Source organism: Melopsittacus undulatus, chromosome 4 (genome assembly GCF_012275295.1).
Source record: "Melopsittacus undulatus isolate bMelUnd1 chromosome 4, bMelUnd1.mat.Z, whole genome shotgun sequence".
In the NCBI taxonomy this organism is placed as follows: Eukaryota; Metazoa; Chordata; class Aves; order Psittaciformes; family Psittaculidae; genus Melopsittacus; species Melopsittacus undulatus.
Genome location: NC_047530.1, coordinates 79,284,203 through 79,312,004, shown reverse-complemented (window position 1 = coordinate 79,312,004; position 27,802 = coordinate 79,284,203). Strand labels below are relative to the sequence as shown.

Genomic DNA, 27,802 nt, shown 5'->3' with positions numbered 1-27,802 from the left:
TGCATTTATTCTAATTCAGGTTTATTGAATGATTTTGAACTGTAAGCAAGTTTGCATTTAAAATTCTATGTAAAATAAATCCCTTTCTAGTGCCAATATAAACACGTATTTTCCCTTTGCCTGCAGTCAGCTGTAGTTTATGCATTAACGGGGACTTTCTGCTAGAAGCTTTTGTTCTTTCAGAGAGCCACTCCTCCAGGATTTAGGCTCCCTGGTTGGCCACTGTACCCTAGCTCTCCTGATAAAACAGCAGATGGATCACAACAGCGGCCAAAGTGAATAACCTGCTGAACCAGGCACAGGAAGGATAGTAGCAATTACACAGAAAACATTTTCATTGAAGGAGTATTTCTCCTTTGATACTTTAAAAATGAAAATTGATATTCATAGCCACATTCTACCTAAGGAATGGCCTGACCTAGAAAAGGTAATAAGAGTTTAGATATTCAGTGCCTTATGTTATCAGCAACCATTTCTACCAATGTAATTTTGAAAGAGCAGTGAATGAAGGGTTCTGTTATAAATATCTCTAGGCTTTTGTCTAATTTGATTTTTTTTCTTTTTTTGGATGTAAGATATTTGTATTGCTTTACTTTGCAAGGCAAGAATCCCACTAAGAAAGGGATGAAAAATTGGGCTCTGTTCTCCACTCTATGTTTAGTCTGAAGCAATTCTTATATTTTAGCTTGGGCTTTTTTGTGAGACCTAAAATTGCCAAATAATCATATGTAAGTTCAACTTTCTTGATAAAACCAGAGCTTTCAGGTTCCCAAATGGTATTCCCTTTTGGTTTAAATAAGAGAAATAAGCAAATATTAGACAAGATTAATGTTATCTAAGACAAAAGTCCTTAACATTTTATAACCACAGGCATAAAGGTCATTAACTTCATTATGCCTGGGGTCACTATGTCACTATAAGTACAGTTAATTGATGATGACGATGATAGTTTTATTATTATCTGCGGGGTTTTCAGTTACTGGAAAAAAGTAGCATATTGTATTAAAAATACAAAATATCAGGTGTTAGAACATTGAAGCTACAAGTCAACTTGAATTTATTTAGAATCTTTGTGTGGTGTTGTTGTTACTATTGTTATTGGTATTATTCTTAATATTATTCAATGGAAAAAGCCATTCTTGTCAGTAATAAGTTTCATCATCCTATGAAAGATATTTAAGAATGGAAAGTGAAACTATAATATATATAGTTTATACACAAAAATAAAATTATTTTCAGTTGAACTTCGCACTCGGGTTTCCAGGGTAGATATGTTTTGTAACTCTTTAATGCTTCCATTCATGATAAAAAAATCAGAGTACAAAAGACTTTCATTGTTGCTTCTTTCCTTATTGTAATTCTATGCTGGTTGTAGTTTGAATGAACATTCCATGTGTCTGACAGTAGTATGGAACCATTGGATTTCATTGTGCCTCTCTTTGACAACAAAAGAATGCCATTATTTCAGCCATGTGCTTAGGCACCTGACACAGTAACTGAAACTGTTTTATCCTGTACATTTCTCTCAATTATTTTGAGGTTGATGATGGCAAAATCTCAGTAAGTGTTTCATATGCATTACCTCTGTGTTTCTGTGATTTTAAACATGACAGCTCAGTATCAGTTCAATATTAGCCAGAGAGCAGCTGGAAAATGTAAACAGCACATTAGAAAAAACGTCATGAGAAAACCTGGCATTAAAAGCATACATAGGATCATTTTTTCATTTGTAGTGAGAAGTAACATCATAATTCATAAAACCTCCTGGAAAGGAATGTTTGTTTCTCCATTTACCAACAAAGGTATTTTTAAACACCTATTTGAACTTCCTATTTGCAATAGTAAGAGCTCCTCAATGAAAAACAGATATAGGCTGGGTAATGTAGGTGAGATGACAGATATTTTTTAGAACAATTATGTCTGGTTTAAGTGGGTAGGAGTTTAAATATCCAGACTAGAAAGACAGGTTACTCTTGCTTGTTTCACATTTTGCTGTCCTTGTTTGTGCAGAATCCATATAAAACTATCTATAAAATTCCTTCATTCTGATTTTATATGATTTTAAAATATTATATTTTTCTGTATGTACTTTAAAAGGGCAATAAATTTGCTGAGATAAAATCATCACAAGAATCTCATGACGTTTGTGGATGTACATCAAGACAGAATTTGCTGTTGTTAGTAGTGTTGCATTTATTTAAACACTGATAAAAAGGCAAACAGCCAGATTTTTAGAACTTAATTTCCACCTGCTAGTTTTTATTTCCTCTGTTGTAAAGACTGAGTGATTCAATGGTTTATTAATGGGCCCAGAATAGAAAACAACTCTCAGAATTCCCTAGAGTCCTCTAAAAAGTCAAGGCATTAACATAGTTTTCTACATTTCATGCATGGAGACACAATGAGACAATCCTAATATGCACAGTAAACTTTTCTTTTTTCTTTTTTTTCCCAGCCTTATAAATACTGAACCCTGAACCTAGATAATTCTGTTGTCAAGATACTTACTTAAGAGCTTAGGAAACTATAGGTATGACATTTCATAGAAATAAATTAAATAAGGAATACATTCAACTAGGAACTGAGAGGAAGAAAGAAGAAAGTAAGTTGAAACACAAAGCAGTGAGGTTTTTTATTGCCTAAATGCTCCTTTAACACCTTTAAAGTACTTGTTTTCTGCACAGCTTGCAACTGCAATTAGCATGGAGCTAGGGAAAACAAAGTCCTCATCAGTTGTCATTCACAAAATATTCCATAAATTTAAACATTTATATATATATATATAAACCTAGAAATCTATGAACTTAAATAAAACAGACAGAGCTACATATCTAAATAATACACAGCCTCAGTCATTAGCATCCCTGATTGGCCGAAGCCGGGAGGCTTGGCTCTGCATGCTTACATTAGGAAAGGTCACAGTGGCATTACATCATGATTTGTTACCACAGGAAATGCAGGACTGTATTCAAATTGTTTAGACGTCAGTGAAAGAAATGCATGCTTTTACGTAGTTCCCATTTGAATGTTTCTTTACAGAAAAATGGGAATTCTGAACATTATTTTCAGTCTGTTATGGTATTTCAAGTTTTCATTTCTTTCTAGTCTGATAATACATGAAAGCAAAAGAAAATTGGTACCTTTTTCAGGTTTTGGTGTTGGGGTTCTTTTGTGAAATCAATTTTGAATCTCTCTGGAAGAATCAATGAGCGACTAAGCTTCTCCATTTTAGCTTCTCTTGGCTGTTTAAATATTAATAGCCAAGAGTCTGACCTTGATTCCTGCTGCTGAATCATGGAAGCTGAAAAGTGGAATCAATACAATTTTGTGCTAATGATTAACTGATCACAGATTGGAAAATTGTCAGCTCAATTTTCATATTGACAGCTACTTGATTTAATTTTTTCTGTGTCAAAAACATGTATTAGAACCTCAATATAGTAAGCAACTTTAACAATTTTGAAATCAGTTGTAAGACTTACCTTAAAATGTTGTTGAACTGGGAGCTAAAAGTTCAGCTCTTCGAATACCATTGTTCCCACCCAGTTGAACTTCAAGATTACACTGAAGTCTGGGGCTAATCATAGGCTGAAAGCTGAGCATATGTGTGTTTCTCCTGAATGAGGTACTGCTGGATTGTAAGAACTGAGATTATTATTATTATTATTATTATTATTATTATTATTGCAGGGTGCTACCTAGCACTGGCTTTTTCTTCTTTCTTTCACAGAGGTACGGGTATGGTGGATGGGTACAGCTGGATCACCACTGCAAGGTTTGGACTGTTTAGTGCTCTAAGCTGATCTTGGAATATCTAAACTGATCCTGGAAAATCTAAGCTGAGCATCAGGAATACACGCTCACAGTAAATCTATTGAAAACAAAGTGGCAGTAAGATGAGCTGTGTCTGATACTGATTCCCTAGAGATCCATGTTCTATGAATTAATATCACTCCAAGTCCTAATATGCCTCAGTAGAACTTTTTGCTTGAGAGCTGAAACTCACATTCTCTTGTATGAACCAGTATTCATTTTTCATCATCATCTCATCATGGATAGCTCTTCAGTAAGATAGATCAGCCAGCCTAAAGTAACGTAGACATCTGTATGAGAAGCAAAACCAAAAGGAACTGGTATTTCAACAGAAGTTAAAGACGAGAACATGTCTTCACATCTAAGTGAAAGAGGAAGGGTAATTTCTGTAACTTCACAATGAGGAGAACAGGTAGCAGAAGAGTAAGGACAATGCATAGATTTTGGGACCATTATGTATAAAAGTAGGAGTGTGAGGTTTATTGGCAAGTAAAAGGCATGCTGGGTCTGACTTTACCTCCCTTTTATCACCATCCACTCAATAATAACTTTGCAAAGGCACATATGAGCTATATTAGTACAACTGGAACAACATGCCTCCGTGTACCATGAGTCTGTGATAACATTCAGAACCCATCTTGCTGGTACTGAAGTTAGCAAAATACATGGATTTACTGTAATGCAGACAGGTTTCTTAAAGGCTTGATTCTGACCTCACTCAGAGTAAAGCAAATCGACAGTAATTTTAGTGACACAGTGACACAAAAAATGTAAAACTTCTGAAAGCAAGATTAAAATGTTGCAGTTTATCATTTGGTAAGAGCATTTTAAAAATATTAGTATTACTGCTTTTTTTAGAGGAGGGCACAAGGATCTAAGAGAGTTAGGGCTGGTATGACAAAATAATTCCCTTTGTACATTACTATGTATGTTAACTGTATCAGACTGTTTTAAAGATGTTGCCTCTGTTACCACAGAATCATAGTATGGTTTTGGCTGCAAGGGACCTTGAAGATCATCTAGTTCCAGCCTCCTGCCATGGGGAGGGACACCTTCCACTAGACCAGGTTGCTCAAAGGCCCTTCCAACCTGGCCTTGAAAAATTCGAAGGATGGCACAGCCACATCTTCTCTGGGCAACATGTTCTAGTGTCTCACCACCCTCACAGTGAAGAATTTCTTCCTAATATCTTGTCTAAATTTACCCTTTTCCGATTTAAAGCCATTCCCCCTTGTCCTATCACTATGTGTCCTTTTCAAAATTCCCTCTCCAGATTTCCTTTCAGCCCCTTTAGGTACTGGGAGGCTGCACTAAGGTCTCCTGGCTCTCTCAGGCTGTCTTCATAGAAGAGGTGCTCCAATCCTCTGATCATCTTGGTGGCCCTCCTCTGCACTCACTCCAACAGGCCTACATCCTTCTCCTATTGGGGCCTCAGAGCTGAACACAGTACTACAGATCTCACCAGAGTGGAGTAGATAATATAGTCATTTCAATATGTCAGTCAGATATCCCTGTCTGTCTCAACACTGTCTCACAGCAAGCCAGCTTACTTCTGAGACCTGTCAGCTCCCCACTTCTAGGACTCTTTTGGAGAGCATGTCACTGCAAATAGCACTGACCTCAGGAAAGAGGGAGATTAGAAATATAGCATTAAAAAGAGGTCTCAGGAGACCTCAGTTCACTTTCCATCTCACTTCCTACAAGTAATGTGAGGCATTAGCCAGATAACTAAGGAAAAAATAAGAAGCCAAGAGGACTTATGTAGATAAAAGCAGAAAGAACAATGTACATATAGCAAGTTGCAAGACAAAAGATACAAAATTGAGAGCATGAATATCTCAATACAGAGAATGAGCTCATAACCCACCTAACGCATGTAAAAAGTGCAAATAACTGTCTAAACCCAGTTATGTTATATAATGGAAGGCTATATGCAGGGGTTAATCTGTGTCTGTCTTCTCAAATTCAGACATGATACCAATGTAGGAATTCTATACTGGAAACTAGAAGGATAAGTGATAAAAAGATTTAGTGCCTAACATATTCAGGATGGCCGTGCCTCTCTCTATTTGGGTAACCTTACAGAAAAATAGTACCCAGTCTTCTTTATTGCTTGGTATTTTTGTGTATGATTCGGCCAACTCATTAATTCTCTGTAGCCATTCAACACTTTGTGTTTAAAAAGCAAGACTTGCATCTTCCAGGTAATCAGAGTATTTAAATATATAATGCCTGTTAATTTCAGTGCATCTAGACATTCCCTCATACTTTTGCTACTTCACAAAATCATACTTCTCTGTGATTGTGTATATGCTGATATTGACTGGAAAAAGCTGATAAAATGGATACAAAACCATGTCTGTTTATTGCAATATAGTGATATACACACTTGTCATTATATAACATGCAAGGCTGTCCTGTCAAATGCCTGACAACCATTTATGAAAAAGGATAACAGAAAATGAAGGTTGGGAACAAAAATGAGAAGCAAAGAAATATTATGCTGAAATTTCAGATCTGAGTATAAGCAGGCCTAGGAGGGGAGAACAAGCCACCTGCTGAACCAAAGTGTAGATGGCACAGCTTCTGAGATACATCATAGGTGCAGGAAAGAGAGAATTGTTGGAGACACTTTTGGTAGCTTAGCTGTTTTTTACAGGTCTGATGCTAAAATTCCTTGCTAAAAATAGTTTGCAAACGAGCCTTGTGGCAAGTCAGTAATAGCCTTACTCACTCTGCAGAGAATTCTGTCTAGCCTACTTTTGTCTGAAAATGTTGCATGAAGAAAGTGCATGGCAAAATAAAATCCTGTTCAGATATGTGGAGCTGGGGTAGTTAACTCTTAAGATCAAAAAGAACCCTAAAAGCCTCTCTTATCATTCTGTGAAGAAGCATCAGGGCCAAACTGGAAGAAAATAATTAAATGCATTTTTTAAGTACAATTTGGGATGTGACTGAGTAGTTTAGTGATGGGATAATATTAAATGTAGCTTGCTGAACCTAATCAGCCTGCTGGACTTAATTCTTAAATATCTCTCTCTTAATTGCCACATAAATTAATTAAAGCCTTAAGTATCAGACAATGTTTGGAATGGAATTGAAGATAACTGAATAGCCTAGAAATAGACTGACATAGAATAGCATAGAATAATAGGACTTCTTCAGCTGTGACCTTAGAAAATAGTGTTAACCTTGCAAATAGAAATCCCATGTCTTTTATGACATTTTCAGTGCTGTATCCATGATTTTTTTTCCTTATCTATGCTTCATTCTTACTAGTGCTAAAAGCTCTAAGAATTGTTTCCAGTGCAGTAATATCTCCATTTTTAAATATCAGGTGCAGATTAGTGGCAGTGTCTTAGGGACCATAGCTATATGACTCATTTTCCAATCACAGTGTTGCTGGACCATGTCTTTACATCCTTACATAGACAAACATGTATCTATTCAGATGATCATGTTTTGCTTTACTGCATAATCAAGTTTATTGTTGCCAACATACAATGCTGTGAGCTCAGCCTTGACCTGTAGTGTGCTCACAAAGAATCAGTTAATGCAAAGAGACAACAGTTCAACCAGTTCTTCTGTAAGAACAGCACATGGCTTTTTAGAAACCTTTCTTATATTGAAACCCTGTTGCAGGTTTATCTTGGTATTTAAGTACCAGTCAAAGTTGCTAGTAAAGTTACAATCTATCTAATTATGCATTCAGTATTAGCAGAAGAAAGTATGAGCAGGTAAGCTGCAACACCTTACCTATGCCTGAGGAAAGAACTAAGTTGCCTGTGTTCACAGATACACTCAGTGGTAATTCAATGAAATACACACAATCTATTCATATGTGATGCAATGCTCCGTTCTACTCTTTTTCTATACTCACACCAAAATATTTTTCTATTAGGCAATTTGCATCAATGCACTGATTTTTTTTTTTTAATGTAGTTAAAAAATGTTAGAGTTATGGTTAAAGTATCTAGTTATGGTTAGAGTATCTAGTATGGTTAGAGTAATGTAGTTTATACTCTAACCATGCTAGGAGAGTATAGTTAGAGTAAACCTTTCTGTCAGGTTGGAAAATCAATTTTACCAGAACCTGAAGTATTCTACCAGAGGATTAGGACTGTGTAGCTGTTATTACTAACCCTAATATTTCACAACCTGTGATTCAGCTAACAATTAACTTGACAGTTTGCCAAGGCAGCACCGTTAGGTTTGTTGAAGAGAGCTTTAAAATATTCATTAAGGCAGTATATTTGTGAATGATGTATAAAGTTAATAACAAATTCAAGGTTAACAGCAATCTGACTTCTCAGAAGGAGGGGACATAAACCCAGCTCTGAGAGAGATAGGGAAATTTTATTAATTATTTCTGGTTTAGCATACTAGTAGCAAATATTCTGATCTAACAGGTTTCTTATTTAAAAACAAAAAATCGTCAGGAACCTAAATAAACCAATTTTGTGAGGAAAAAATAAAACGGCCTTTGGAGGGAAAGAATTCCTTTTCCAGAAGGGTCAGAAGACTGCCCTATACTTGGCTTCTGTTTACTGTGAAGGTGAAAGAATAGCTACTGTGTTTTCTCATGTGGTTTTCGATTTTCAGCTGCAGATGCAGTGTGTTGTCTGTGCAGTACATCTGCTGCATGACCACACTCATCCCAAATAGACAGGGTCATTTGGACCTTTTGACTTTCATCCATTTCCATTTATTCCTATACAAGCTTAAAGCAGTCAAGAGATACTCAGGCCTTGCGAGTGTTGGTGAATTGTATCCCATCAATTTCTGCAAGTCTTTGCCAACAGAAGGGCTGTTTTGTCTGTTTTTACAAGTCCATAACGGCATATGGATGCCTACAACTGTGACATTTTCCTTTGTTAATGTGATGACACTGCCTACTCAACCTTTTTTGACAATTGGCAAATCAACAAGCAAACAAAAAAGAAAAAGAAGTTTAAGAATTAAGTTTTCATGCCCATAGTTAAAGGAAGACTTTTAAATATCATGACCTTGGTAGAATTTTGAACTTTGTAAGTCTTGGGAATTGGTGGCGTATGGAGATGTTATTACACTAACTCAGGTAATGGTTTTATACTGCATTCAGGTTTTGTTTAGGTTTTTCTTTTTAAAAATACATATTATTAAATAATACTTCTTTTCTCGGGGAGAAAATATAATCTGAAGACGACATAATAGGTCTCCTTTAGTCTCAGTATTACTGGGAATATGAAACAACTGAACTGAAATGAACAGAGTTGCACAATTATTTCTGTATAGTTACTGGAATCACTGTGAAGCTATTGACTTTAAAAGAACACACACATACCCAAGGGGAAAATTTAGCACAGATTTAATTAGAGTATTATTTTGAGGTCAAAATTTGGTTGGAAGGTAAAGTTGGATGAAGGTACTGGATACCTTTTCCAAACAAATGTAGAATGATACACTTTGCAAAAGAAAGGAGATTGTTTTATTATGAAGAATTAAATCTGAGTTATATATTTCTGTTTTATTAATGACTATTTTAAAATAGTATTTGATTAAAATTACCCACTGAATAAAAAAAAAAACCAAACAAATTCTGTCACTGAATTTCTGTAGGGAGCACAATACACTCAAGAGACTATAAATTAGCATGTACTACTTTGTCACATTTATAATATATGAAAATGTCATTTCACAGGGACAGGCAAAGATGATGAAGGATGGAAAGGTTTTTAGAATTATTCAAGAGAACTGTTGGGATCCAGAAGTACGGATTAAAGAGATGAACCTATCAGGTACTTCCATAAAGGAACTGAAATAATTTTGTCTCATTTAGAGTAACAGTGCATCTGAAAGTGCTCAATAAAAATATAAAAATGAAAAATAAAATGACATAAAAATGACTGATTCATTCATAGAGGCATAGAATGGTTTGGGTTGGAAGGGACCTTAGAGATCATCAAGTTCAACCCCTCCCTACCTCATTTGCACCCTGTATTTCAAACTCTATCAGGGACTGTAGTGATAGAACAAAGAGTAATGGATTTAAACTAAAACAGGGGATGTTCAGGTTAGATAAAAGGAAGAAGTTCTTTACTGTGAGAGTGGTGAGGCACTGGAACAGGTTGCCCAAAGAAAAGGTGAATGCTCCATCCCTGGCAGTGTTCAAGACCAGGTTGGACAGAGCCTAGGGCAACATGGTGTAGTGTGAATCATCCCTGGGATTGGAACTAGATGATCTTAAGGTCCTACCAACCCTAACCATTCTATGATTCTGTAATTTAATGGGAATGCTAGAATGTCTTTGCAACCTCTCTGAAATAGGCTGCCTTGACTAGATTGTAGTAATTTTCTGAGTTAGCTTAGGGATTTTAAGGATTACCATGTCATTTAACCATAGTGCGGATCATAAATAGCCTTTGGGCATCCTTCCCTTTCAGATATTTTCCTCAGCACTAGTGCCAAGTTTCTACAAAACAATTCTGCCTCATCTACTTGCTGTAGACAAAAAGAAAACATAGATTTTTAATGGTTTGGTTGTTTTTTTTCCAACAGCTCTACAGGAAAGAAAATGTAATACAAAGCCAACACCACAATATTTCTCCACAAACTGCACAGTGTTCACTTAGTCAAAAAATAAATAAAAATCTAAAAGTGTGTGTTACAGCACCATCTGGTGACTTGTGCCATAAAAATGTCCTGTTTTAGTACAACACTCCAGAGATACAGACAACAGCCAATTAAGTGCCAAAAATGGTCTTAGTGTTTTTCATTCTTACAGTTCACCTAATGATACAGACTAGGAGCCCTGTTTACTCTTTTTGGTTTAGAAAGCTGTAGGTACTTAATTCAAAGACCCTTTTCTGTAACACAGGCCAATATAGATTATACCCTAAAATTTCACCTCCCAACATGGCATAATTCTGGAACAAAGATGCAAGGAGCTGAACAAACTAGTATCAGCCACTGTAATGTATTATTAACTCAGAGAGATAATCTACAGCTTGGTTGCTAAAAGGCTTTGTTCGTGAAAACCCAAGAAATCTTGCCAGTTACAACAAATGGTAGCCAATGTACCAAGAAGACTAAATTAGTTTTCATAATCATATGTTCTAGGTTTATTTGCTATACAAGCCTGTGTCTTGCTCTGTTCAATAAAACAAACTATCAAGGTAACCAACATCACAGTTCTGTGACACAAATAATTACAGTTTTGTTGGAGAAAATCTTTCAGTTAAACCTAACTGCCTTTTCTTATTTTCTCCCTTTTAAAACCTTCTGAAGAGGGTATATAGAAGTTTTTCTGATTCTTCTTCTTCCTAAAGCTAGTGTCTGGAATGTTCAGCTGGGAAATCTGCCTTTAAGTTTTATGATAAATTTGCTCAGAAGTGTAAAAATGGATTGAAACCAGATACAATGTTTATTGTGGAAAGCATGGTGAATGTTCTCAAGCATACTAATGAAGTGTCCAGTAGCATATTGGTGGATAATACAACTTAGGCTCTACTTTGGTACATACGTAATTTTGTAGTCCCTATCCTTAACCCAAAACCATTGCTGCTGCACATAATACTAATCAGATCTTGTAAGAAAGATGCCTGAGGCAGCTTCCCCTCTTGTTTCCTACTTAAAATACTAAGAAGGAGGATAAATCATTTCGTTAAGCATTTGAGTGTTTTGGCAAGGTCATTGTCTTAGAATAAGATGTCCTAGGTTTTTTTCTGGCATCTTTTGCATTAGTTTCATTACATGTAACTATTTAGTGAAGTCCTAATTATTGATTATTGTTTCCTCTGTTGTTAATCTGCTGGATTTGTTGTGTTCCTTCCTGCAACCTGTCACACAAAAAGTTACAGTATAGATTAGTACCACGATGCTTAGTTAGCAAAAAGTACACTATCCATGTCACTGTTAAATCAGTCTTTCTTACCATTAAAGCTTTCAGTTTCTACATTGCAAATCAAAGTGCTTCTTTATTTTCAACATTTTGCCTAAAAAAAAAAAGAAATATTAATAACTGTTTTTTCTTCCTCAGGAGTCACAGTCCAAGTCCTTTCCACAGTCCCTGTCATGTTCAGCTACTGGGTAGGCTTCTACTGGCATATTTTGTAATTTTCATGTGTAGCAAATTTTTAAAAAAATAAATGCTTCCTCCTATGAATTGTGTGACTGAAGCAGTCACTGGAGCACTGAAGGAGGTGGGGAGTTGTTCTGTTGTGAAAAAAAAACAAAACAAAACACAAAAAAACAATCCAGGTCGGAAAAGCCAGCAGGGTATCCTGGCAGAGTACACTCAGTACTTGGTTTTTACAAGACAAGAACAGGATTTCTTTCTGGGGACCTTATTCGGGTAGTTGGAAACAGGGAGAGAATTTACACATGTATCCATGGTTAGCAGGTAGACGTGTATGTACAGATCCCATGAAAGCTAGATGTTAATAAGCATTTTCTCATTAAAAAATGAAAGAAAGAAATATATGTATTTGTGGTCTTTTAAATGGGTCATGGGACTCACTGACCTAGAAGAATGCTTTGAATCTCAGAATTCAGCAGCAAATTTAAATCAGTGTGTTCCCTGCATGATGATCTTGAATGCATCAAAGAAATAAAAGCAGTCTGAGAAGACAAATCGTAGCAAAATGTTTTTCTAAATACATTCTAAATTTAACTATTTAGCTATATGTACAAGTCAAGCTGTTACATGTAAACTGATACGCTACATTTGAAATCACTGTGTTAAGCCCACATATTAGTAGTACCACAGATCTTCAGAATTTCTTTTTGAGTGACATATCTTTAAAATTTTATTCTGCTATGCATGGAAGTATTTTCCATTAAATATGTATTAGAAGGGAAAATGGGAAACTGATTGTATGGATATTACTTTTCCCTTATTCAAATTATGACTGTTATCTCCTCCTAAATGTTAGAGAGATTGGCTCAAGTTTTCTCTGTAGAATTCTCATGCTCCAGCAGCTCACATTTCTTATTTTTATCTCTCCAACTCCAGTAATAGGAGAGTAAATATTTCATTGCTATGCTAAAAAAAGATATGCTGAGGTTTTTGCATTGGGATAGAAGAGAACAGAGGCCTGGTTTACGCAAAAGACCAGATACTTGTGTGCATCAGCAACCTGGGCTTTATTACACTCATCCTGAGCAGCAGAGGCAACAGCAGTTGATAAAATATTCAAGACAAGAAGCAGAACTGCACCCAGAGGTTTTAAAATGAGGCAGAACTTAGCCCTACTGATTTCCAGCTATTCAGAACTGTAAATTTTAGGTTCAAAACCTGTCTCTGAATTGTTTGCAGTGACATTTATCCAGTATCTTCTAAAGATGATAACATTTGAGAACTATATTTTAATGTACTGTTCTGCTTAATATCTTACCAGGCCAAACCTCAGGATACTTTAGATCTAGCCCAGATATTAAATAATGACTTAGCTGCTACAGTACAAAAATACCCCAAGAGGTTTATCGGCTTGGGTACGTTACCTTTGCAAGCTCCAGACCTGGCTGTGAAGGAAATGCATCGCTGCGTGAATGAACTTGGATTTCCTGGAGTACAAATAGGATCTCATGTCAATGAATGGGACCTGAATGCACCAGAACTGTATGATATTTATGCTGTGAGTATATGTTTCTTTCCTTATTCTTGGGAATTCTGTGGTATGGAATTCTGCCTAAAAATACCTTGAGACATATTCAGTCATCAACTAAATTTATAGAGCCATTAAAACAACTGAGCCTTCTAATCCACTTAGTGATCAGAGACATGTAGCTTTAATAATATATGATAAATCATCATAGGACATAAGGACAATAATACAATATAAAACATTCTGAAAACTGTTTATGATATGAGTTCTCACTGTATAGCTGCTTTCCTGATTTGTGAGGATGAGTACAGTATCAAATAAAGTATTTCTGCACTATGCCTTTGGGTTGAAGTTACTGTATCTAGTCCTATTGACATAACTGATAAAAATCCCTGAGATTTTCAGAGGTACCTGTAGAACCAAAGTACCATACAGAATTATGCAAATGGACCAAAATTCAAAACTGAATGTACTGATTATATAATGAACTTATAGATTGCATTTCTTAAATAGTACAAGTTATTATAGTTGCCAGCTTGAAACTGATCCATAGAAGTTATTTTTCAGAATGCTCAACTTATTCAAGAATTTTGTTAGCACAGCATCCAGGGTATATTTTTATGCTCATATGCAGTCTGTTAGCAACTTCCCCTCTTGGAGATGCACGCATTCACAGAATCACAGCAGGCTGAGGTTGGGAGGGGCCTCTGGAGGTCACCTGGCTCAACCCCCTGCTCAAGCAGGGCCACCTAGAGCCAGATGCCCAGAACCAGGTCCAGATGGCTTTTGAATATCTCTATGGACAGAAGCTTCACAACCTCTCTGGGCAACCTGTGCCAGTGCTCGGTCACCCTCACAGTAAAAAAAGTGTTTCCTGATGTTCAGCAGGAACTTCCTGTGTCTCAGTTTGTGCCCATTGCCTCTGGTCCTGTCACTGGGCACCACTGAAAGGAGCCTGACTCCATCTTTTTTACACTCTCCCTTCAGGAATTTATATACATTGATGAGATCCCTGCTGAACCTTCTCTTCTTGGGGCTAAACAGTCCCAACACTCTCAGCATTACCTTACAAAAGAAATGCTCCAGTACTTTCACCATCTTTGGACTCTCTCCAGTAACTCCATGTCTCTCTTGTAGACACTGAATCATAGAATCATAAAATACCAGGTTGGAAGGGACCACAGGGATCATCTGGCCCAATTGACCTAGACTAAATGTCCCAGCACCCTCTCCAGACAAATCTTAAGTTATCCAATGTTGGGGAATCCCACCACTTTAATGGGGAGATTATTCCAGTAATTGATTCCTCTCACTGTGAAAAATCTTCCTCTAGTGTACAATTGGAATCTACCTGGGAGTTAACTTGTGTCCATTACCCCTTGTCTTTTCCATGTGACTCCTTGTAAAAAGGGAGTCTCAATCTTCTTTGCAGCCAGCCTTTAAATACCAGAACATGTTGATAAGGTCTTTCCCAAGCCTTCTTTTCTCTAGGCTGAACAAACTCAGCCTTTCCTCACATTGCAGGATTCTTCCTGCTTTAATCATCTTTGTGAACCTCCTCCGAACCCTCTCCAGCCTGCCTACAGCTTTTTGTATAGTAGGGACCTAAACTGAACACAGGATTCCAGGTGTGGCCTGACAAGTGTTGAGTACAGTGGGATGACATCTTTATCTCTGCGGGTGATACCCTTGTTGGTGCAATCCAGTATCCTGATATTCCTTCCTTATTCTGGGATCTCTCTTTTATCCTGTACATTCTTCAGCTTATGTTTAACACATGTAGGAAGTAACACCTACCACTTTTAGAAACATCACTGGATAAGAAAAATTGTGAAATTAAGCCATATTTGATAATGAACATTAGCAATCTACCAAGCCATTTATTGGATTGCTATTTTTACTTTACAAATGTAGATGGCAATTACTCCCTACAGTCCAAAAGCTGCAGCTTTATTTATGCATGTATGGGTAAATAAACCCAAATTTTTCAAAACTGTGATAATCTCCTTAGCAACAAGGGGGGTCCAGAAATACATCTCACAAAATGAAGATGTTAAATCCCAGTTAAGCATATGAATGACTCTGATGACTATGTATTTAAATTTAAGCACACATAGTGAAATTAGTCAGAATCAGCATCCTGTATTGTTCGTCTATTTTCCTTTCCAAAGGTATCAGTAGCTTTGGAAAAATGTATATATTTGAGGCAGATTATTGATCAAATTTCAGACTCTTAGGGTGGATTAGGAATAGTTTTAACTTTTTTTAAACCAGGTAGAAAGCCTAAGGGGACAAATGTAGTGCAACTGCAATGAAAATTCATGAATGCAGCTGGAACAGTTCTGCAAAACCATCCTAAAATGGTTCTATAAAACATTACGAGAGTTCATCCTCATATGTGTAATGAAACCAAAAGAATGCTAGTAGGAGCCAAGTTTTGTATTGCAAGATTGCTGACAAACACACCTAAAAAAGCATTTTTGTACCATATTAATCTGAGGAACAGTGGCTTATGTTGCGGTTTAAACCCAGCAGCAACTAAGTGCCATGCAGCCACTTTTTCACTTCCCCTCCTCCATGGAAAACCAAAATGTCCTTGATTTAGAGTAAGCACTACTTAGCAACAACCAGAACACTGGTGTGTTATCAGCATTATTCTCATACTAAATCCAAAACACAGCACTGTACCATCAACGAGGAAGAAAATACACCCCAGCTGAAACCAGGACACCTGACTAAAAAGGTATTATTAGAGTTTCCAACCCTGTAGTCTCAAAAAGAACTTTGAAATTGAGTGAGGACTTCAGGATATGTCCCAGAGGAGTAAATGTAACTAACTATTGCTTATGGTTCTTTTTCCTGGCCTATTTTCATTACTAGTACTCATGGTCAGTACAATTTTGCAGATAATCTTTAAGGCACGGCTAAGAACTAAGATGCATTTTGGTATGATTAGTAAAGATTTAGGTTTCTTTTTGCTACAGGCTGCTGAACAATTAAACTGCTGTCTCTTTGTGCATCCCTGGGACATGCAGATAGATGGAAGGATGTCCAAATATTGGTTTCCCTGGCTAATAGGTAAGTGTATACTTAACTTTGCTTAATCTACATTTATGAGCTGTCACTATATTATGCCCAGAAGATTGTTACAAAGGTACTAGTACAGAGAAAATCTACATTATTTTTCTATCAATCTTATATTTAAGTCAAGTACTATAATTAATTCTGTTGTGTAAGTTCAGCAGTCATTTGTTTTTAAGCTTGTTTAGTTTGTCTAACTTTCAAATACCTAGAATTAAAATTATTCAGATTAGCAACAGAATCTAGTGTTCTTTTTTGTCCTGAATACAAAGAGCAGATGACTAATGAAAACTGAATTTTCTCTGAAATGAGATCCTCAAAAATAACATGACTAAATGAAGGAGTAGGCAAAACCAAACATCACTTCCTAGCATTTCTAGTATCATTTCGCAGAAACAGGTTGATCAAAAAAGTTCACATCAACTCGAGCTAAAAAATGTACTTTGAAAGCTCCTCATAGATATAGGCAGTTATCTGGTTCCTGATTTTTTTCCCCATCTGCTAGGTAAATCAGAGCATTGAATAGCAGGAGGCAGGTTATACTGATATCTAGAAATGTTTAGATGCAAGTCCATCCTCACTTATTCTGTTTTGCATTGTTTTGTTTTGCATGGTTTTGAACTGCATCCAATAGATGTGTTCTGAAAAACATACACAATATACATACAATATATGCTCTGCATTATGCCACTGGTAAATCTTTGTATCTCAAACACCAGTGCATTATCTTAAAACATACCACTTAGTCTTAATCAGAGCAGGCTCAACAACACAAAGATACTCAAATTCTTGCATTTACTTAATGGAAGTATAATTAAAATATTTCCCTACTAAGCGTAATAAGGCTTTGCATCTAAGCATATGGTAAAACATTCATAGGTATCGTTTCCTCCATAAATGAGGGGAACTCATTTCCTAACTTCAAGCTGGATGTCTGAAGTCAGGCACCTAAATGGCATGATATTCTAAATATGTTAGGTATGCTCAGAAACCAAGGCCCTGTGTAGGAACCTAAATTGCTGTTATGTTCCTAACATCTGGCACCCAAGTTACCTAATGTCAAAAAGAGAGGCTATTTCTAAACTGTAGGAACTGGCACTGTGTCATAACTAAACCTCAAATCTGTGTTGTAATATCAACCAACATATCTGCCCTACTTTCCACACAAATGAAACCCAGAAACACAGGTGAGAGAACCTGGCTTATTCCAGACTTGTCTCTGAGCTAGGATAACTAAGTAATCAAGCCTGCAGTGTGCATTTCAGGACATACCCAATCTGCCTGTCAGCTGTCCTAGTGGTGTAAGTTAAAAAGTGGGCTTAGAATTCAGATCTTAGCTTCTAGTCCTGTGTCCTCATTTCAGTTAATTAATGTTCAGCTCTGTGTTCCTCTAATAGAAATAATGTATAACCTTTGGCAGCTGCTCTGTAACTATTATCTTTTTATTAGACACAAGGCTAATTAAAGAAAATTAAGATAACATTTCAAACTCAAATAGGAAAATAGAAACTAAAAATCTCATATAGTAGAACTTTTTTTGTTCTTAGGAATGCCCACGGAAACAACCATAGCCATTTGCTCCATGCTTATGGGAGGCATTTTTGAAAAATTTCCTAAGCTGAAAGTTTGCTTTGCACACGGAGGTAAGTAATGCACCATCTAAAACATGTAATTCGGTTGAGCATGGTACAGTTGTACTTTCTGGCATGCCAGCTAGTGGTCACCCTAACATGCTAGGGTTACCACTTAAATCTGCCACCAGCTGAGTACTACAACCCCGAAGAATATAATCTGCCAGATTGGCTGCTTGTATGAACACTCTCTAGCCTGTTTCAGCAAGTGTTTGAACTGTTACAATAGTCTTTAAGGGAAACAAGGAGGAAGAGGAGACAGGAGGTGATCTGAGGAAAGGGACAAGAAAGCAGCAGAAGGCATTTGGGCATCACAGGAGTGAAGAAGTGAGGAAAACAGAAGCTAATGAAATGGAAAGAACTAAAAATTGCTGGTGTGGAGCACTTCCTTTCTAAATAGCTAACAGTAACATTTCCTCTGTTGATAAAGTGGCTTTTTTTCCTCCTGCATATTTTCAGGTGCTTTACTAAAAATTTCTTCTTGCAGGTGGAGCTTTTCCATACACAGTGGGGCGAATCTCCCATGGATTCAATATGCGCCCTGATTTGTGTGCACTTGATAATAAGGTGGATCCAAGAAAATACCTTGGTTCATTTTACACAGACTCCCTTGTCCATGATCATGGTGCACTAAGGCTGCTGACAAATGTAATAGGAGAGGTGAGTTTTAATGCTTCCAGAAGCAGGTGAGTCATTCTTCATTTAATTCCCTATGAAACAGCAAAAGAAGAGAAGAAGAAAGGAGAAAGAAGATAGCATATTCACCCAATAAAATCAGAACCTGAGCTACTATAAACCAAGGGTCTTCTTCTATGTTTATAATGTTTTTAATATACAGAGTTATTAAAATGGTGTTTTTAATCAAGAAAATCACGCACTGTGAACCTGAGTTCAGTGAGGCTAGTTCCTTGTGCAAGGTCATTCACGATGAGACTGTAAGTAAAGACTGCTTCATTTGGAGCCTTGTTTTCAAATGCCTTACTTTCGAAATTCAAGTGTATACTTGACGAAATCAAATTGTATTTCCACTTGTGAAGCTATAGACAGAAAAAAAAAGTCAATAATAAGTTTTTTGTGAGGATTCTGGAAAGAACATTAAACATCATGAGGCTGCAAAAATATTTTAATTGTTAAAGAGTAAAGAAATCTTTGTAGTTTACCCACCTGTTTAAATGGGATTCAGCATGGGACCAAAAAATCCAAAAACATTCCAATACTTCCTAATCATTAGCAAATGCTCAGAAAGGGGTTGAAAATGGCATTATTCATGCCAGCTTCCAGTGGATCACTACAAATCAACAAGAGACACAATATTTGTGTCTTGATCTCTGGACCTCCCTGAGTTTCTGCACTTAGCAGACAGATACTTTCAAGTGTCAAAAACAGAAATGCAAGCTCTGACATTGACTTTCTTGTCTCAACAAGTGTATCCCTGTTTTCCGTACATGTTATAGCAATTTTTTCTTTTGCAGTCCTAGTCCTAGTGAACACTGACAGAGAGATCTCTGTGTCAGAAATGAAGTTTTAGGCACCAGCTGGGTTACTAACACAACACTAGGGCTCCAGATCAATAGTGATTTCTTTTAATTTCTGTTACCAAACTCTAAATAGTAAATATATAATGGTCAAAAGCCCAGGACTTTTGACTATTTACTATGCATTATCTTTTGCATCTAACTGTAGCTTACAGGAACCAAGTGGCTTTAAGTATGTTTTACATTAGACGTAAAGATTTTACTAGATGTGATGTGCACATCCATTTTACAAGACACCCAAAGACTTACAGAGTAATAGTTCAGCACTTGCCTTCAATTATGTCCTTTTCTGAGAAATCTTCCCAAATCTAAACCATGTTCATACTAAGTATATTCTTGTTCTACATAGTATAGATGGATGAGTCTAGCTCTTGAATTTTAAATTGCCATAACCTTGAGCTGTGTGACTCAGCATGGATGAGACCCACAGATTGGTTTTCTGGTCTGATTTGGTTAAGCTGAACGTACATGTCAAGAGCCAAGCAAAAGAGAAAATACAACAGGATGCCTAATCCATTGCTGACAAACTTCACTTTTACCTGTTTAAAATTCTGTAAAATAGAAGTCTCAGAGCAGTTCTGCTCTGGAGTAACAAGTTAGTTTTGCATCTCAAGGCTGCTCTAAGCAATGGCTGTTGTCTTTGAACCATATTTGAACTATAACTTCTATACCTTTCTTCCTAAGAAGTGACACATAAATGCTGACCCTTAATTAGCCTTTGCAAAACTGAAATTTAGTTGTTTGAGGAGAGAGAGGTTATGGACTGTAATGTGATAATCTAAAAGTCACTTGTCAATAGCCTCTCTGGTGTCTTGTGTATTTTGCCAACAAACTTCTGAAATTAAGTTCCTTAACACAATAAATTTGATCAGTGTACTACATGGGATGTTGGTGTCGTCTTGAATTCTCCTCTGGGTATTTTGAGCTCAAGCAATGTGACATCAGGTAGAACTCAGTGCTGAAGAGTCATGAGTCAGATCCCAAAAACATAGATGCTTTTATCCACTCAGGAAAACTCAAAAAAAAAAAAAGTACATTTTCTTTCTCTTGTTCAAAGCCTAGGACATCTTATCCTTGAAAAAAAAATCACATTTTCTAGCTTTAGTTTATAAACATGAAGATTAAAAAGTGCCCTCTTTTACCAATGAAAATTGATGTTCTCCCACAATACTATTTCCTTGAGTCAAATGCTTGAAAAAATGCCAGATATCTCAGTGTTAGTGCAGCCATGTATTGGCAGAAAACCACTTATAAGATGGATAAATGCTGGGCTAAAAACAATGTGATTGGGTCTTGAGGACAGCATCATAACTTTGTAAGCTGAAGGTTTGAAATAGGCCAGCTCTCCAGAGTACAGCTGAGAGCTGTGCAGGCAGGGCAGTAGTGTGTGTAAAGATGTGCACAGACGTGGCTTCAGGTCCCTTGGGAACAGCCATTCTCTGACATCAGAATGTTGGCTTTCAGCTTATGAATATTAAAATCCAGTGACAGCTGGGATGAGTCATATACATTTAACTTGACCCCTTCTTAGATTTGGGTGCAGGTTAATTGGAGCCTATCCCAGTTCAAGGAAGCAGAAATACACATTTCTGAGAAATAATTTTGTAAGACTGCAAAACTGCTGCAGTCCTTCACTCTCCAACCAAGGTGAGGCAGCATGAAGTGAATACAAATAAACACAAAACTCCTAATGACGCTATCAAAAGTTAAAAACTGCATTGATGGGGATGAAATGATTCAGTGTATCTCTACAAAATCTACATCACAGTGATTCCTCAAGAGTCATCACCCAAAGGCAAAATATGCTCTGGCTAGAGCTGGAGGTAAACTGGCTATAGCAATCTGCCCTTTTTTTGATAGACATCCTGACAGTAGGAAAGAATATGAGATTCAAGGCAAATACAGTTTTTACTAACATAAGAGGATGAACTCAAGCCTGATGCTCTTTGAGATTAATTTTAAGGTTCAGGCCCCTATCATAGAGAAAAAAGTTCTCTTGAGTAGGAGGCTCTGATTAACTGACATTAATCATTAGCTGTATACACCTTTCTAAAGGGAGAGGTGTGCTAATTAACATACCGAACTGTAAATCCTCTAGGGAAAACTGCCCTTGTTGATACACTTTGTAATTATATAATACTACATCCATTATGCTAGGAGTATTATTTATCTGCAGAGACTTCACAGGACTTCTCTGAGGCTGGTTGCTAAAGACAGGTATTGCAATCCCTATTGTATAGGTGGATACAAAGCTGAAGCTCAAAGAGTATAAATGCATAGCCTAATATCACTAGTAGCAGAGCAATAATGTTGCTTCTAAATTCTTGTTATTAAATTACAGCTCTTAATTTTACTGCTAGTGAATAGATAACATGATTAGTTGTGAAACACTTCAAATTAAAGGAAAAATATCATTGAAATAATACGTATGTATTATTCCAATGAGGGCATGGGATGTCCTTCCCGTTTTGTATATAGGAGATGGAAACAAGAACATAAATCTTCCTGGCTTGTTTAACCTTGTCATAGAACCTTGACTAATAAACAGCTGTGTTTTCTTCTCCTACACTTAGAAATACATTTTCTCAAATAAATCTTGTATGTCTATTGGTTGGGGGTTTTTTGCATATGGCATACATTTGGGTTTTGTCTCTGATGAAAATGCCTTGTTACCAGATTGAATATTATAAACAAGAGAATGAAGAGAATGTATTCAGCTTCTTAAAAGTACACACATCCAAATCTATTTTGTTCAATCTACACTCAGAACATCATCTAGTAGACAGAGGGTATAAATTCTTCTATTTGTATGGCAAGACTTCCTTAATAAATTGTAACACAATACAAGACAGAACAATAGAATGTGTATCAGCTGTTCGTATTCTGGACAAGGTTTTGTTTAGGTTTTCAGAGACTCTCTGGTGACATCTACTGGAGGAAAAAATTTAGAAAGCAACATATGACAAATAAGAAAACCTAATCATTTAATAAAATAACTGAATTGTGTTTTCTTCATCCTATTTCAGTATTTGTAACTGAATTCAAATATTATAAAATGTGCCCCAAAATTATAAGCTTCACTTCAAATTAATGAGACCTTTTAAACCATTTATTTTTAATGAAACCTCTGGGTTTCAAATATTCAAGTCTCCAGGAGGTGAAGCTTAAAGGAAAACAGACTTGATAAGATCAAGAGAGCTAGCAGTTTGTGCACTCCAAAGCATATAAAATGGGGAAATATTCCTGTATATAAATGAACCCATAACCACAGGGACCTATTGAGGATATGCCTATTTCTTTTCATCTCTGATAACAGGAATGTTGCATACAGGTTTTTATTGAATTTTCTTTTCACTTACTGGCTTCCAGAAACAAATCATGTCACTTACATTCTCTATACATATTTCAAATGCACAGCTAATATCCAATGCCAGTTTAAGTCAATAACATTTTAAAAAATACAGACTTCCAAAAAATATATGCAATTTTGTAAATATGTTTTTTTTATCTGTAGCTGAAATTTTAATTTAAGTGCTTGTAGTAATTATACATTGTAACATGCTATAAGTAGTATCATATTTCAATTATTACACCTTTCAAAGTATTGCACAAAAGATAATTTTAATTGTTTTGCATTTTCTCTTACACATTCTTCTCACATACATATAATTTTAAGTTTGTGTGTGTCTATGTGTGTGTCTAGTCAAGAATTTCAAATTCAGGAATGCAAATCCAAGCATCTTTTCTGAGTTTGGTGGAGAACCTTCTGAGATTCTTAAAGAAATGTGTCAAAAACACTCTTACTCATTTTGGATTGCACACCACAGTGCAGAGCATGCAGTGAGCATGCAAAGAACCAAACAGTAAGTCAAGAAACAGAGGAATAATTCTGTGTATCCTTACTGAACATTTAATTATGGAAACACTTCATCAAAATTAATCACTGCATTTTAGACAAACTACTTGCAGAAGCAGTATGAGCCATGTAGGAGAACAACAAATACCTTTTTGTTACACTTCAAACCAGCAGTACAGAAAACCAATCTGAGGAGGAAATTACCATTTATGTTTTATTCTCCTGAGCAATATACACTCATGCTCACGGGCCTGGGATTTGCATTTTGAACTGTCCGAATAAAAATATACAAAACTTTTGTTAGACACCAGAAAAAACAGTTACCAAATAACCTGTACTAATTTCCCAAAATTAAATTCACCCAATAAAACCTTAAGTTGTCATTTCCAAGCTTTGTTTTCTTCCTAATGAAAGCTAGAACCCAAAGATTATCTTCATATTCACTTTTGTAATTAATCAGTCCAATATACACGTCATTTCCTGTGGTTTATTAGAAATTCCAGAAAAAATGTGCAACTACACTGTTTAATATAGCTACATATGTACAACATGTTTTTTTATTGCCAGGACAAAGTTATTCTGGGGACAGATTACCCTTTTCCACTTGGTGAGCTGGAACCTGGAAAATTGATTGATTCAATGGAAGATTTTGACAATAAACTGAAGGTATGACCTTCACATTTGGGGTTCTCTTCCACTCTTTTTAAGCCTCTGGTTTTAGACCTGAGATGAAACACTGACACTGTGTAGCACACCGATTTATGCAAAGAGGCCCTTTAGTCTTTTTGCAGCAGTTCATTTAAAAACACAAGCATATTTTAAAACATGAGTAAAAGCATTTGAGTAAAACAGGAATTAAACACACACAAACATATGTATGTGTTATGTTTTAACAGGATAAACTCAATGCTGGAAATGCTCTGGAATTTCTGGGTCTTAGCAGAAAACAATTTGAATGATTATAAAGATACTAAAGAGACCAAACTTCGGAAATAATGCTGAATCCTTCCATTTGCATGTGCAATTATACAGGTGAAAATCAAGTCGGACAAGTGTATTACAGCCTAAACCAAATCCAGAACAAAAGCAAGCGTCCTGGAAATGAGTATATGCAGGTATTTCTGTGCGTTTGAGGATTTAGGTTGTATTTTAAACAATTCTGAAATTCTAGCTTTCATGGAAAAGGAAAGATTTCATCTTTTGCAGTTGTAATAAAAATTTCTGAAAGATAATCAGTGTTATTAGGACTTGATTCCCAGGAGAAAGAACAGAGAAAATTATGACTTGCATCCATTACATTTCAGTTTTGTTATGCCCACCTTAAACAGAATTTAAAAGAATCTCAAACCAGTTTTGTTGGTGCCCAGTAAAATGCACATTTGCCTTTACCCACGGATTGGGGTGGCAGTATACACACTGCAGCTCAGCACTCCAAGCACACACACCAACACTTCAAAAATGTTTAGCAACAGTATGGTTTAATGTTCCAGTCCTTAAAAAATGACTTCTTAAAAGTAAGCTTGGCTACTTTAAATGTTGAAATGTTAATGCTCTATGTAGTTGTAGTCCTGCTAGAGAAACGGAAAGATGGTTTACTTTCTAGACTATTGATTGAAATGGGTTTTCATGCTTATCCACTGAGTGCACAGGCGTCCTCCTCATGAGAGGATTTTATATTAGTCAGCAAAATACACTTATGCACTTATAGTCTCTTATTCTCATGGGATACTTTACCGGCTATGTGTGCTGTCACCATTCTTGTTTTGTCTTAGAATGATCCAGGAAAAATAGAATTAGACAGCATTTGGTTTTGTAGCTGTCTCCATAACCATCCTTATACCACAGGCTGCATCCAAAAGGTGCTGAACATCAGCAGTTCATGCTGATACCAGCCTCTGCTGGACTACAAAGAGAGCTTTGTCCTTCTTTAATGTCACAAAAAAAACCCACAAAAACAACCCACAAAACAAAAACACCAAACTAAAACATAAAACCAAAATAAAACAAAAAGTGGTTTGTGCAGGTTAATTATGTTTTCCTAGTGTACTGGTTTTGGCTGGAGTTAATTTTCTTCACAGTAGCTACTAGTACAGAACAGTGTTTTGGATTTGTGTTGCAAACTGCGTTGATGATACAGGGATGTTTTTGTTACTGCTGAGTAGTACCTGCAGAGAGTCAAGATCTTTTCTACTCCCCACACCACCTCACCAGTGAGAAGAGTTGGGGTGCACAAGGAGCTGGGAAGGGACACAGCCAGGAGAGCTGACCTCAACTGGCCGAAGGGATACTCCATACCATACTGCATCATGCTCAGTATGTAAAGCTGGGGGAAGGTGAAGGACATTTGGAGTGATGGCATTTTGTCTTCCCATGTAACAGTTACACATGATGGAGCCCTACTTTCCTGGGGATAGCTGAACACCTGCCTGCCCACGGGAAGTGGTGAATGAATTCCTTGTTTTCCTTTGCCTGTGTGTGCACAGCTTTTGCTTTACCTATTAAACTGTTTTTGTTTCAACCCACGAGTTTTCTCACTTCTACGCTTCCCATTCTCTCCCCCATCCCACTGGAGGAGAATGAGTGAGCAGATGTGTGGTACCTAGCTGCCAACTGGTGTTAAACCACAACACCCAATTATTGCATTTGGATCTTTACTATATTGTTTCTCCAAATATAGTCCATAAAAGACTACTGGATATCAGAAGCTGAAGTAGTCAACAGCTCACAGGTTTAGGCTCTAGCAATACCAAGGCTTTCATGTAAGAAGAGAAGAGGGCCTAGATAAAACAGCTTTAACAATCGCTACTGTCCTAAGGTTCACAAGATTTCTTTTAACCTTTCTTATTTAAATATCTACATGCAAGCACTGAGATACTGAAATGTACATTAAACTTCAGAGCTGAAGAAAGGCAACTTTACTCTCATATTCTTTTATTTGGCATATTAGATTTTCACATTTGAATAGATATAAGAGGAATATACACAGTGATTCCTCCAATGCATTTGAACTGGATTAATTATTCCACAGTTAAGTTAGTGAGAAAGCAGTATTACATCTTCAAGTAGCAAGGTCTGGAACCTTTCCAATAGCAAAACCAGTATTAAATTACCATAGCCTGTGACTGACTGGGTGATTGCAGAGCTCTGCATGGCAATTAATTAATATGCATACCCTGCATAAATAATATTCATTATGCACTGTCAATAGTTAATGATATTCTACTTACTCTCAAAGTATTAAGATTTTTATGACAGGGATATATATAATCTTCCCTACATCTTCCTTGTTTTTTCATTAACAAAGCTAACATAAAATTCTAGTTATAGACAAGAACATTCTCAATACTCTTCTACCAATTTCTGAAGGAATAAAAAAAATGTCAGTTGAATGCCCGAAGTCCCTGAGTTTTATACAATAATTTAAACAATGAGGCAAAACAATGCATTATAAGATTATTAAAGGCACAGAAATAGGAAGTCAAAGATCAGGTCCCATTTCCAGCAGAAGTCTTTGTAGTTAAATTTCCTCTGCACATGCAAAATCTTATTTTCCTTTGGGAGGATAAGGACAAACAATTGATGTCTGTCCATGCTTCATTATGCAGCTGTGTATTTTATTAACATTCTGCTGGGCCTAGGTATAACTCCTTATATGTAATATGCACCAAACTTATAAAAGAACTAGTTATTTTTTGGTGAACAAGACCACTGCAGAGTGCTAGTGGCGAATGCTAAGCCCAAGAGGGATGTCTGGAGCTCTCATTTTGGTCCACGATAATTAGAACTTTAAATATAGGCTAAATAAAGGCTGTTTGTCTCAGCCTGCCAGACTTCGCAATGGAACGCTATCAGCTGAAGCAGACACAACCAAAGCAGCACCGCGGAGCTCGGCCGGGCGGCTCTCCTCCCACACCTGCGCCCCACCGCTGTAAGAAACCACTACCGAAGGCCGGGACAGACGCACAAACCGCGACCCGCGACTGCCGCCTCTTCTACAGTGATAGCGGGCTGCAACTTCCGAGGAACACAGCAGCCACTCCGCGGCTCCACCCCAGACACCGCCCCAGGCCGCCAGGGGCGCTACGCCACAGGAAAGGCCTAGTGCGGTCAGACCCGCTGGATGGGCGAAGGGCTGCGCACCAGCACCTCCCCGCGCCGCCGCCCGAGGGGTGGCTTTGCCGGAGCTCCTCTCACAACAATCACCCCCCTCAGCACCCAGCCAACCTGCCGCACCACAACCAGCCAGCACCAGCACACACCCACTGACGAGGCGCCGCGAACACATCACTTCCGGTCGCCGGA

At 36.9% G+C, this 27,802-nt stretch overlaps 1 protein-coding gene across 1 annotated transcript; it reads left to right on the top strand.

The window, feature by feature from the left end:
• The first annotated feature begins 370 nt into the window (after positions 1-370).
• ACMSD (aminocarboxymuconate semialdehyde decarboxylase) lies at positions 371-24,459 on the top strand. The gene is made up of 10 exons (XM_005153768.2): positions 371-427; positions 3,731-3,775; positions 9,494-9,590; positions 11,831-11,880; positions 13,191-13,427; positions 16,382-16,475; positions 18,026-18,121; positions 18,597-18,769; positions 24,068-24,166; positions 24,397-24,459. The coding sequence occupies exons 1-10, from the start codon at positions 371-373 to the stop codon at positions 24,457-24,459; spliced, it is 1,011 nt and encodes a 336-aa protein (XP_005153825.1).
• Positions 24,460-27,802: the final 3,343 nt, after the last annotated feature.

Excerpts from the sequence above, each read along its gene's own strand:
- ACMSD (XM_005153768.2), top strand. The coding sequence starts at position 371 with ATGAAAATTGATATTCATAGCCACATTCTACCTAAGGAATGGCCTGAC. Across the intron at positions 11,881-13,190 it reads CTGTCATGTTCAGCTACTGG|GCCAAACCTCAGGATACTTT; the intron begins GTAGGCTTCTAC and ends ATATCTTACCAG. Across the intron at positions 18,770-24,067 it reads TGACAAATGTAATAGGAGAG|GACAAAGTTATTCTGGGGAC; the intron begins GTGAGTTTTAAT and ends TTTTATTGCCAG.